The 13,715-nt window shown below is 37.5% G+C and overlaps 1 protein-coding gene across 1 annotated transcript; it reads left to right on the top strand.

Annotated features, from left to right (window-relative positions):
* fam83b (family with sequence similarity 83 member B) lies at nt 1–8,044 on the top strand. The gene is made up of 5 exons (XM_068717755.1): nt 1–136; nt 1,821–2,294; nt 3,612–3,776; nt 4,931–5,055; nt 5,420–8,044. The coding sequence occupies exons 2-5, from the start codon at nt 1,845–1,847 to the stop codon at nt 7,440–7,442; spliced, it is 2,763 nt and encodes a 920-aa protein (XP_068573856.1). The 5' UTR covers nt 1–136; nt 1,821–1,844; the 3' UTR covers nt 7,443–8,044.
* Nucleotides 8,045–13,715: the final 5,671 nt, after the last annotated feature.

Genomic DNA, 13,715 nt, shown 5'->3' on the forward strand with positions numbered 1-13,715 from the left:
CATGTTGAGACACCTCCCCGTCTTTGTTTCTTCCAGCTGGCAGTTCCTCCGATTATTGAACATAATCTGAACATAAATCTAAGAGGAACATTCTGGGAGCAGTCAAGAGGATTTTGATCAAGTTCACAATCCAAATGTAAGTCACTGTTGTTGAGCATATAGAGTTGTGTGTAGCGTTCAGCAAGAAGCAGCAGATCAGTACGCTTATCAAGCACCTCAGCTTTCAAATTAATTCTCTGAACAGTAGGAGATTTGTAATATAATTTGTAACTAAATATGCGGTTTGCAAAAGGTTGTATTGTAGGTTGTCATTATACATGCTGCAATAACAGCACTGCGCAATGTTTCTTTTGCAGCATATCTATAAAGATAAGGCACAGCAGAGTTAATGCTGACCTCAAAGGATCTTTTTCATCTAAAACTTAGTTGAAATGTATACTTATGATTGTACGATCACAGCAGCAGGGTAGCAGACTGTACTTATCATAATACCAGCAGTGAAACTAACTTGAAAGTAAAAGTTAGCACAAACTTTCCCACGTCAGTGTCTAAGTTGTGTAGCTGTTATGAAATTTGACATTCAACTTGTTGTTCCGCTGTCTTGACATTCAGATGAATCAGGCATGACAGACAACATTAAATCTTTATTAAAGTGAAATACTTGAATCTTTAAAATGTCTGCATGATTGTTTTCATCCAGTGAGGTTTTATTTATAATATCAAGTATCATATCATTTCAAGGTGTTTTAAATACTGTAAAAGTTGTGAAATTAAATCTTTTTTAAAGTTTAAAGAGTTTAAAAAAAAAGGTTTTTGCTTATTTAACCTGACTTTTAAAATTTTCATTGAGAGATTCAGTCTAACACATACAAGCTGGATTTTTTTTCTCTTTCTGGCAAGACATTACTTAAAAGATGGTAACAACGGTTTTACTTTGTCAATAAATTATGGATTAACAGTCCCAAAAAATGTCTTGCAGAGTGTGATAAAAAACATGTAAAAAACATTGTATTTTAACTTGTTTTATTTTACCCCACCTTAACTGTGAGGCGCACTAATTTACAGGTGCAGTGATAGCATTTCTCCCTTGGGCATTCAATGACTTTTAATCCAGACTGTGAAAAGGTTCGGTGTCTGATAGTGATGAGTTTTCATGTTGTGGCTTGTCAGAAACAAAAGTTAATTTTTTTAAAATCCACAGTAATAACAGGCATGTAATGTGCGGTACAATATTGTAAAGAATGTCTTATACATGGAAATAATTAGGTTTTGAACTCAGTCTATTGGAAAATATAGGCCTCTTGTTCACATAATCCCAATGTAAAAAAACACTGTAACCTTTACAAAAAGGTAAACAACATCTTGTTTAGCTATTGAGAAACAAGTAAGGGACTAATCAACTAGCTGATAATAGACAAATAGTTCTTAAAAACTTGGAATCAATTGGTTTATTTAGATCTTGTGCAGATATATAAACATGAGACACTGGTTCATGAACACAGTATTTATCTGTTCTGTTGTTAAGTTACGTATCATTATATACTTTAAAATCTTGGATTCAGTGTTACTCAGAGCTACGAGTGTATTTATTAATAGGCTACATACCATGAAAAACTGAGGCGAGGTTGTGTTTTAACGATTGTGGCTTTAAGTGTTTTGACAGCTTCTCAATATTTCCCCTATGTTTACAATAATATGACCTTTCCATACAATTTACTTTACCTCATTGAGCTCAACAGTTTCTCAGCACTTTCCACTGTTATAATGTTTGTTCTCTGATTCTCCTACATCATGTCATTGATTTCTATTAACCTTGACAGGTCCTACTGATACTGTCGGCAGCGATGGAGTCCCCAGAGTTTTCCCTGCTGTCGTCATTGAGGGGAGAGTTGAAATCAGAGGATTTCATTCAACCGCACTATAAGGAGTCCTATCGCCTGGCGATCGATTGCCTGGCCAGTGGCGGCAGAGACAGTTACCAGGAGTTCCTCAAGGGAGAACGTATCGGGAGCTTCCTGTCAGAGGAAGAGCTTCTCTTCATCACTGAAAACGCAGAACCACTCCCACCTAAAAACCACGTGGAGGAAATCAATGGTCCACCGGACGACCAGTCATCCTCAGGGACGTACTGGCCTGTCCACTCGGATGTGGACGCCCCAGAGTTGGAGTTGGGTTGGCCAAATGTCATGCAAGAAAAACTACAGACAAATATAGATTTGCTCTTTCATCCACCAAGACAAAACAACCCCACCATCAAAGAGGTGATTCGGAAGCAAATTCAAGATGCAAGACAGGTAATCAAAACTACTTGGAACAATATGCTGAGACAGAACCCAAATAAAAAGGTTCAATGTGTGGTGTTCAGACTGATAACATTTTATTTTAGGGCAGCAAATTGACTCAGACATATTCTTTCTCCGCTGTGTTTAGCTTGAACTCTTCTAAAGTATGTCGCAAGCACCTTTTACGTCAGGGAATGTTCACAGACCTTTGTTACTCTCAATTTCCAGGTGTAAGGAGTGTCGGCTGGGTTTGTTAAGGTCAAAATCTGGTTTTGCAACTCACTATCATAAGAAGAAAGTGTGGGAGCCGTGCACAGTAGGATTACATTATGGAGTCATATCCATTACACAGTTAACACTTCAGTTAGTAATCAAATTGTGTCTTGATGAATCATAAACTAGTTTTGTAGCTCAAAATTGTGGTTAGTAGACAATTAGTATTCTACTGCATCTGTACAGCCGTGTTACTGCTGCACTGCTGCTCTTAATTAAACCAACTTCTACAGTAAAAGACTGACTGGAATGCCTGGAGATAACAAAATATCAGCTCAAAAACTTAATCCTTTTCTCTTTTTTAAATGTAATTACAACCAGTGCAATGAAAAGTAAATGAAATGCAGAGAAAAATGTCATGGCACGCTGGAGCAGCTGGAACGTGTCCCTTTGAATAATATTTATTTAAATGTTTGCATTTTTTTGGAAGTAGCATACATGATTAAGAATGACTAACACTTCTCATGGTTAATCGTAAGGGACAGAAACCGCCTACACAGGAAATTAAAGGAGTGAAAGAAATTAGTCCAAATAGCTAGTCCAATCTAGTCGGACTGGTTTTTAATTAAAGAGCTCATTCATTACATGCTACTAGAACACAGTATGAAGTCGCTGCTTCGTAACATTCAATATTTTCAAACTGCACATTATCTTGATGGACTTTCATCACAGTTCACTCAAAGTGAAATGAGAGAGAAAAGCCTTTAATCTGGTTCTTGAATAATGACAAAAAAAGTCCACTAGTGTCAGATATGAATTTGGGATCAATAAACGTATTAAATCTCATCTACTTCACTTCTCCAAATTGATCTCAGTAACATTTGTTACTTTATGCTTAGTCTGTCTCTGTTTATTATAACAACTTTTCGTCACTGGCATCACTTTGAGGCTTTTATCTTTGCAGCTGTTAGATTCAAATGTATTATTTATGATCTTAAATGACGACTGTGTGTGTTCTTAAATAGGTCATTCACAGGCTTAAGTGTAAACGGGTTAAATGCGCTCTTGTCTCTAGCACGTTGAACTCATCATGATTTATTCACTTTGTCCTTGCAGGTCATTGCCATTGCGATGGACATGTTCACTGATGTAGATATATTCAAAGAAGCTGTTGATGCCTCCATACGAGGAGTCCCGGTCTACGTGCTTTTGGATGATTTCCATTTGAAAAGTTTCCTCGCAATGGCTGAAAATCAAGATGTCAAAATTCAGCAACTCAGAGTAAGTATATGATTTAAAACATCCATTTGATTTTTTTAAGAATTCTAATGACTTAATTGATTGCTTTAGAGGTGTTGTTAGGTATTTTTTAGGTATATATCTTCTCACTTAACTCTCAGCAAGAATACAAACGAGCAAATTTACCACAATGTAACTATATCAACAAGAGGGGATACAAGATACAACAAGCTGGGATGTAAACTGACATTTTTTTATACACTTGCATCTTTGACTATGACCGTAAATCAACATGCATACAAAGGTGCAAATTTCGGTAACATATCACATGCAACAATAACAACTGATGCCTGATTTGTACCCCTGCATCGTGTGCCTATGTGCTTTTGCGCAGGCACCTCTCACGCACGGCATGGTACATACCACAGACTACTGCAGGGGATTGCGAGTAGCATGACATTTATTTTTTATTAGGACCCGCGGTTTATAAATCTGTTTTTAAGGCGGCTTTTGGTTTATTTGATAGGCATGATTCAATAGTTCCATATAAGTTTGGCCCAACATGGGGCTGGTAAAAAAAAATACAGAAGAATTGGATGATGAGGAGGAGCTCCAGTGCCTACAATTAAATAAAGTTGTTGTTGTAACGAAATGTGAGGTACTTGTCCGGAAATCCCACCTAGCAGTTATAATGCCCAATCAAACTGCTGCGGCGTCCGTGGTGCTCAGGGACTAGTCACATTTTTAAGGATGTGCACTACACTTTACTACTGTATTGTATTTCTTACACTGCTTTTTAGTGTTTTAATGACTGTTTTAGTGTTTCAATGAATGTTCTTAATTGTTTTTAAATCTCCTTTTCTTTTACCTTATGTTTTGATGCTTTTAATGGTTTTATGTGAAGCACTTTGAATTACCTTGTTGTTGAAATGTGCTATGCAAATAAACTTGCCTTGCCTTACACATCTTAACTGCAAACTCCGCAAACCACCACTGCAGCTCTGCCCAAGCTTCTCTGCAGAAGTATAGATTAGGCATGAGGGACTCAATAAATGCAACATATTACAAAACTTTAGATTGATCTGCACAGTATTTCACTTTTTTTGGGGGGGTGATTGACACTTATTACATTCTGCTGTAAGATTTAACCATGAAAAATATTTTCTGACATTTTCCTTTCACTGCTTTGATCACAGAACATGAGGGTGCGCACTGTGAAAGGTCCGGATTACCTCTGTCGATCAGGAGCTAAATTTCATGGCGCAATGGAGCAGAAGTTTCTTTTAGTCGACTGCCTCACAGCAATTTATGGCTCATACGGGTAAATACATCTTCAGTGGTTGAGACTACTGAGGCATGAACTAAATGCACTCATAAAGCAAAGCAGTACATTTATTGACACTCTCCACATAATTGCTGTCATCATTTCTTGTTGATGCTTTTTGAAGAAATTGATTGAACTTTCTGGAAAATGTGGCAACACAGCTCTTTACAAAGAACCTCAATTAAACCTTTGACAATAATACTATTTTTGCTTTGTGTCTTTAGTGGCTGTGGTTTTATTTTTTTTTATTTTTTTGCTTCATTTAAATTCAACCCAAATTTATTAAGAGTGTTTTATCACACATTAGTCTGTTTTCTCCACTTTCGATAAATAAATAATTATGTCTTTTGTGTGTTTGCAGCTTCACATGGTCATTTGAGAAGATTAATCTGAGCATGGTGCAGGTGATCACAGGCCACCTGGTGAAGTCATACGACGAGGAGTTTCGAACACTTTACGCCCGCTCGACTGTGCCAGCTGAGCTCTGCCCTCCAGAAGGTTTGTTCCAATGCAATGGACCACATGGACAACAGATTTTGCCAAACACTCAGACTGCCCAAAAAATTGAGCGGAGGGACCACTTGAGGCATACGCTGGACACAGTCTATCGGAAGACCTGCGAAAGGAAACTAGGAGCGAGAGATCTGGAGGAGAGGCTCTTTGAAGAGGAACCTAATGAGTTTGGGCCCTTTATTGAGAATGGGATCGCTGTTCAACACCAGATGCCCCAATTTCAGTCTACAGAAACAATGAACTTCATTAAAAGGCACAGCTATGCTGGGGAGAGACAAGATGGATATATGCCGCAGAACATCAGGCCCAGACCGAGCAACTGGAATATCTCTAGAGAAACAGGAAACGGAACAAACCACTACCCCATGGACAATCACTTACCGGTGGCACAGATATATAGAGGTCAAAACATGCGTCAGTCTTACAGTGGCAACGACAAACAGATTCTTTCCATACAGCAGAACATGCCAACGCTAGAGAAAACATCCAAGTCGTTCATGCGCACATTGAGGATTGAGTCTTACCTCAAACGCCCTGACGTCCCATTCGGAGACTCTTGTGACTATTTAGACCAGTTTGAACCACAGGACAAAGCTAACTCCTTCATGCAGGGAAGAATGAGGTCTTCCCTTGTTTTCAGGTCCCCCATGCAAGAGCAAATGGAGCCAAACCGATACATTAACAACTCCTCCACTTGTGTCAACTCCTTAGCAGCCCCAAACACTCCTTTACACTACTCATCCATGCAGTGGAACCCAACTGCAGTAACTGAAAGCAGGACAAGTAATGACGAGTACATGTTCAATAAGCAAAGTTTGCAGATTTTGGATGACAATCGGAATAATGCAAACTACGGTCCAGGTAGAAACTCTTACCACTCTACATACACTAGCTTAGGCAGACCTAAAGGTGGACACATGATCACAAACCCAGACATGATGTCAGACAGTTGGCAAAAAAGGCATAGCGTTGCAGATCCAAGATCAAACACTGAGTACAAGTATGAATCATCAGGTCACATGTATGGAGCTTTCACAAAGACTCAAGTGAATAGAAGCACAGCAGGGATCAATGCACAGAGTGGAGGATACGGGTCAAATATGAAAGAAGATCAGAGATCTGCTTCTCATTATGATGTCAAGAGTGTCACAGACACAAAGAGCCACGGTACTCCCATTTGGCAGGAGCCGCCATCCAGGACTGTGTCCGCAGCAGCCCTGGATGTTAATAGCAAGGATCTAACAGCTAAACCCATGAGCTCACAGCATTTTCTAAAGAAGAGTTCCAAAAAAATTAAATCGTTACTCAACATACCAGAGAAGAAAGAGGATTCAATAGGAACCATTGACACACAGAGTCTGCAGTCAAGTGGCAGCACAGACACCATAACAGCAGAGGATGAGGAGAGGATATCCTACGGAGGAAAACTTCCCCAAAAGACAACCAACTCTGTAAGGTCTTCCTCGGGGCTCCAGAAGAAATGGATAGACACCGACAGTCTAACCTCTTCAAAACCTCGATTCAGAACTGAGGACCACCAAAATCCACTGCAAGCCTCTCTTCCTAAACCTATCACACAGAAGAAACCCAGCGTTTCTGACAAAAGCGTGAGGCCCGTCCCCGACTCGGCAAGCTGGAGCAAAGACCGAGGTACGGAGCCTCGCCTTTACAGCAGATTTGAGCCTTTCTGCTCGTTTGACAAGAAGAGCTCTACACACGGCTTTGGAAACTCTCAGGAGAAAACCAGAAGGCTCCCTAAAGGTGAGGCAGCCATTGAACACAACCTCACCCGGGCTGCAAGAGGGCACCATGAAAATAAGCTGGAGAAATTCATGCAACGAGTGGGAAACCTCATACACAAGAACAAGTAGTGAATCTTCACAGGTCACTTCTTACCAATGCACATTTTGCTCATTCTGTAAATATTCTTACAGTTGTTGTTTATTTCTGTTTATATTTTATGTTACTGTGTACAGATGCACCAATGAATGTTGTTTTATATCAATACATCAGCATGCTGATATCTTTTACCCTCTTCACCTGATGTGTGTCTGCCCCTAAAGCAAAACTCAATGTGCACTACAAGCGCCATGAGAAATGCAGTACACATACTCAGTGGCCGCTCAGAAGTGATTCATGTATTTCATCTTTCATTCTTCATTCAAGATGACAGATTTGTGACTAAGCACAAAGCAAAATGGCCTCCAGAGTAAAACATATGCAAGAAGAAGAATTCACCTCGTGGTTCATAAATATGAATGCTTTACAGTTAGGTACTCAGTATTACGACTGAGTATTCAGCTTTATTTTAAACTGTAACTTGAATAGTGCGTGCCAGCCAGCCCACGTTGCTTCTCTGGGTTTTGTCTCAGTGATATTTGTGTTGGGAATGTAGTGGATATTTTAAATACAGCAGATCCTCTTCTAGTGCACTTTCTTTTGATAATGCTGATAAAATGGAGATGAAAATGATCATTGATGCTTGTTGTGTTTCTTCCTGTCTGCCATCTGATGAATCATGTAAATGAAATCTAGTAGAGTTCAACCTTAAAGCTTTATCAAATGATTCATTGAAAAATTCTAAAAATGTAAGTGACAATGAGGAAAATGTTCTACAAAATTGGAAGCACAAATAAAAAGAAGAAAAGGAAGCTCTTTGGCTAATCTTAATCGACTGGCCTAGAGCGATTAGACCAAACACAGCATCTTCCTTGAGTGTAACAGGCTGGAAATCTGTGTTGATTGTTGGAGAAAACAACAGAAAATGATCTGCACACTGGAATCAGAGCTTCCTCAAGCTTTTAAAGCAACGTTTTGACAAAACAAAAGTCTTCCAGGAAATTGATTATTGACAGAACATAAAACAATAGTGGCAGCCTTAACAATTTAAATGAAGACTACAGGCAAAACAAATACTCAAGCATGATGTCATAATAAACTGTCACAAACAAACAATGAAAATACTTACGGGAAACATTTAATGACCATGCTCACTGAACATAATTTACATAATTTTCCAAGATGGAAACCATGGCTAAAGCCTAAAGTAAAAAAAAGTATGTTTATAGGAATTATCAATTTTTAGAATATGTGTTTATTACAATAAGCCAACACACATGATACAACCCATATGTGGGGCTGTGCTTGGTCACAGTAGACACAAACCAAATTAGAACATTACAGTGGTTCGTGATTTAATAATATTAATTTATTTGTAATTTGTTTTTCTGCACAAGCACAGATATGTGGTTAAATAGAGTTGTTCAGAATCCATTACAACAAAAATCCATCTGTTTCATATAAGGAATGAATGAAAGAGATAAATATTGACCTGTTAATGTGAAATTGGGCCCGAAATGAAGATACATAAATAGTGATTTAGGATTCAACATAAATAAAGAACATTCTTTTTGTCAAACAACCTATTTTATTACACAATTTATATAGAGAAGGAAGTGAAATGAAGCTGTGTGATGAAATCAATTGTCCCACATGGCCCAGCCAACAGGGAACACAATATCCTGCTGCACTTCTTCCAGTTTGATTGTTCTGCGTCTCTATTACATTTTTATCATATGACTTTATGTAGGATATTGAAGCTGAAGAAAAAGATGGGAAAAATATATATTAATATGTTTTGTTTTCCAAAACTTGTGTTCCTGAAACTCTAGCTGTAATTGACTTATAATGGAAAATATTATGGTGTCTGTGTATTAGAATTAAAGGAAAACAAAGGAATTTTGTTAAATCAAATTAAAAAAAATAGCAATTCAAACTCCATTTATCTCTGATTATATCTGATTATAAAATATAATTTGCAGTAGAGGACATTTCATTTCTTTAAAAAAAAAAAATCTACCTGCAATCCATGATATCCTATAAATTGTTATGTTGAGTACCTGCACCTGTATTCATTTTAGTGCAGTACATAGTTGTGTGTATTCTTTATCCATAGATATAATCTGACTTGTGTATCTATAGTTTGTGTCCCTTGGGGATGGAAATCATGAATATCATCCTTTCCTATCCTATTCCACTATGTTTAGAGATATAACTAATCTCTTTCCTCCTTGCAAACTGACTTCCTTACAAAAGGCCCAGAAAAATACCTGGATTTATTTTTAGATAAACACAATCAATCTGCTTCCTGTAACAGTGACAAAGCTTCACTGGTTAGCCATACGGATGAACCGCGGATGAATTACACCGTTTACTTTAGCCATCACAGTGTGAAAAGTTTTACCGACATCGTTATCTGCCAATGTTTGAGTAAAATATGCAATCAGGACATCGACATTCATGCTTTCTGTTCGCCGATCTCTGATAATGTTACATTGTAAACAACCAACCTGTTTACACTAGTTCTAAGCAGCGTATAATACATCATTAAAACTACTAATGACAAGATTTGTTTTAATCAATCTTTTATTTCATAATCATTTGAATTGTATGCCTTCATGAAATAACACTATACATTACTTTACAACAAAGTAAAAGGATAACATGTAGAATTTGTGATGGTTTACAGACTTCAGAGTGGTTGAAATGATGTTTGGGACGGTGAGAAAAAGGCCTGGAGACTTGTAGACCAGCTGCCATAATCAAACAACAAAGGGATCTGTATCTGCCAATATGGATCATCAATGATCTGCAATTAGTATTAATAGCAAAAAAACAACATGATCAGGGATCTCTAAAAATTATATTTGCTCCCTTTTTTCTTTTGTGCTTATTCGATTTGTGATCTGATCCATGATACGAGCCGAACCCATGAGTTTTATGATCCGTTGCACCATAAACAACATCAGATGAACAGGTGCCCTCACTGTCACTATCCTATTGAATCCTATCCTGTACTCTCCTCTCTTCTCCGTCTTAGAGCAAGAAGAGATACATGAGCAATATATTCACTGACAATATCATGTGATGCAATGCAGCAACAAGACGTCCTCCTCCGCCTCCACCCCGGTAGCTACAGATGCTCTGGCTTTGATGGCAGTCTGGAGCTCTGTACAAAATGTGAGACTGAACTTCTTGGATACACCTTAGCACACCTTCCACTCCCTGATATTGATGTTGACAATGCTGCTGGCATTCCAGTGAGCCTCATTGAAATGCAGCTCATTTCACCACTGAGGTGAATAGATGTGATTGCATTGCTGTCCCCACGTAAGAGTGAGGATGGAAGTGAAGCAGCTCCCATTTGCACGGTCTGTGTCTCTGACCACTATGAGTTTTGTAAAATGTATCAGGCAGCTGTTTCTGCAGTGAAGAATATATATGTTTTAAATAGTCTCAAATGTCTATGCTACGAAAAGCAATTTTAGGTATTAGTGAGTGTCTATTCTTTCTTAGCTCAAATTCCTTTCACTAACATTAATATATTTTACATTAGCCGTTAAAATGATCAATATGCTTTCTACAGATTCTACAGATTTATATATATGGGACTAATATGCTCACATGCATGGTGGTCTGCATATTATTTAATCAGAGATACACTTTTTGTCAGATCCTGCTGTGTGATCTAGTGCCTGAGATTTTACTGCAATGAGCCGTAAAAGAAGATATTGCTGAACAATCAATGAGGAATAATTCAAACAGAGCTTACAGTTGTACCAGCCAACTGGCAAATATTGACAGACCACAAAGCGAATATAACATGAGCATACATCCAGACAAATCAGATTGCGAATCATTTACATAGACATAGACATCTATTATTATTATTATTATTATTATATATTTATTTATTTATTTATAGACATTGTAATCTCTTTGCTCTAGGTGTACTTGACTGAAATAACCAAACCGGCAAATAATACTAAAGAAAATAACTAAAAGTAATGGAAATAAGATCACAGTTCAGGAAGTTAAGTAAAGGTAATGGATGGACTTTTCTAGTCTTCTGACCACTCAAAGCGCTTTAACACTACATGTCATCATTCACCCATTCACACCCATTCATTCACTGATGGCAGGGGCTACAATGCAAGGTGCCACCTGCCTATCAGGACTCTCATTCATACCCATTCATACAGCCTGCGGGAGCAGTCTGGACATACGTACAGGTATGAACAACAAAGATGAAAGGACAAGGACAGCATATAAATCAATTTGCTGTAAAATGATATCTATGAATCATGTTGCTGAACTGACTTCAGTCTCCCTGTTCACGCTAGATCATTCACAAACAGGAGCAAATTTGTAGAATTTCTTCCAGTCTTATGTTTAAGATATATATCTGCAGTACACCTTTGAGTCTCATGAGGTAGCCTGAATGTTTGTATTGTTCTCATGTAGCGTACTTATAACAAGTTGGTGTGTTAACTCCGCCTAAATGCAGTTGGTCTCATTTCTAAAGTATTTAACATGTGTATATGTTTTCAATACAAAATACATTACACAAAGATGTGATTTATCAAATGTATATGTTTTCCAAATGGCTGGTTTACTAATTCAAAATATAAGGTGATTTCCTTACCTTACTTCTACACTGCTCTATAGACTCTTTAGATGCCAATACAAATGAAGAAATAATAGTAGAGGAAAAGGTTTCTAAATGTTGTAAAATGAATGGTTGTATGCTTCAGTTTCCATTACATGGAAAGCTTTGATGGATTCCTTTATTGTTCATAATTCATTGCGTGTATGGAGTGTCATGTCTTTGCTTAATGTGAGATGCTTTAGGATTTAGAGGCTTAAAGCATTATTCCAACTTAAAATAAGAAGAGCCCCAGAGGAAAAACACTTGACTTTAAACTCAGTGCTGAGTCATTTCTGTCGTCTCATACCAGTTGTCCTGCGGGGGCGAATCGATCAATGGCAAACACAGGGACAGTAGTAGACGGTGTAATAACTTTCATGTGACAAGCTTTAATCACAGATACTCATTGGTGAGCAACAACAAACACAACAGCACAGCAGGAAATACATTAGCTGGGCTTTGGGAAGGTTACACTAATTCAACAGGCAGATATACTGTATGTGGAAAATGGGGACAGCATCCTGATAATATTCAACCAAACATTAAATTTAAAATTACAACTATAAAAGCATGAAAGAGGTTTAGCGCTCAAAGACAACGCTGTGGTACACAGAGTAGCAAGGCTTTTCTTTAGACTACCTCTATTTGGCCAGTTTGACACAAACATATAAAGAATGACAAACAATGAGAGAGTTGTTTCATACCAGACATCAAGAACAACAATAGACTGAATGTTGACAGTATAATATATGAAAACAACTCAGTCCTGTCAGGTGTTCAAATGAAGATGAAAACCAAAATAAAAAAAATCAATAGAAACTAAAGATTGGGTCTGGTCTTCTATATTAAAAAAAAAAAACCTGTGGTGTCATGGCAACCACGTATGGTAAATAAGTAAAATATGAGGCTTTAAATTGAATTGTTGTTGTCAGATGAGCCCGGTCATTTAGCCTGTCACTCAAACAATAATGTAGAATTCATCATTATTATAAAAATCGGGGTTTCACAGCTGTGTGCAATTATAAATGCAAATCTTCATGTATTTAGTTGCAGCACAAACTGCTGTCATTCTGTCTGCAGTCCTGCTGGGAGCTCTCACTGAAGAGACATTTATCTGTGTTGTCTTTGACATCTTTGTTTAGCTGGAGGATTGTTTTTTAATGAATTCTGTTTTATTTGTTGTGAGTATAAATTTGACTAAAGGAACAAAGCTCTGCAGGAATAAAGTCATGTTTCTTTGCTGGTGCTCTGGCTTATGCCAGAGTCAATGTAACAGATTAAAAGAATAGTTCAACATTTTGGGAAATACAGTTATTTCTTGATGAGAGTTAGACAAGAAGATTGATACTAATCTCATATTTGTTTGTGAAATATGAAAATACAGCCAGTTAGCTTGCTTGCTATTGGGACTGGAAACAGATAAATAGCACCTCAAAAGCTCACTAATCAACACTTTATACTTTATATATTTATTTAGTTCATAAGTTCATAATTATCGTGCAGGGAGTGGTAACTTGCATTTCATTCAATTCTGGGCGAGAATTTAAAAAATATAAAAGTAATGGGAAAAAGGTGAAAAATCCAGCTTCTGGTATAGTATTAAACAAACTTCAGGAAAAAAAGACCAAACTCAAATGTTGAAAAGTCCTAATCAATT

The sequence above is a fragment of the Cebidichthys violaceus genome, unplaced genomic scaffold (genome assembly GCF_023349555.1).
Source record: "Cebidichthys violaceus isolate CVI_PGR_0920_01 unplaced genomic scaffold, fCebVio1.0.p SCAF_10, whole genome shotgun sequence".
Taxonomy (NCBI): domain Eukaryota; kingdom Metazoa; phylum Chordata; class Actinopteri; order Perciformes; family Stichaeidae; genus Cebidichthys; species Cebidichthys violaceus.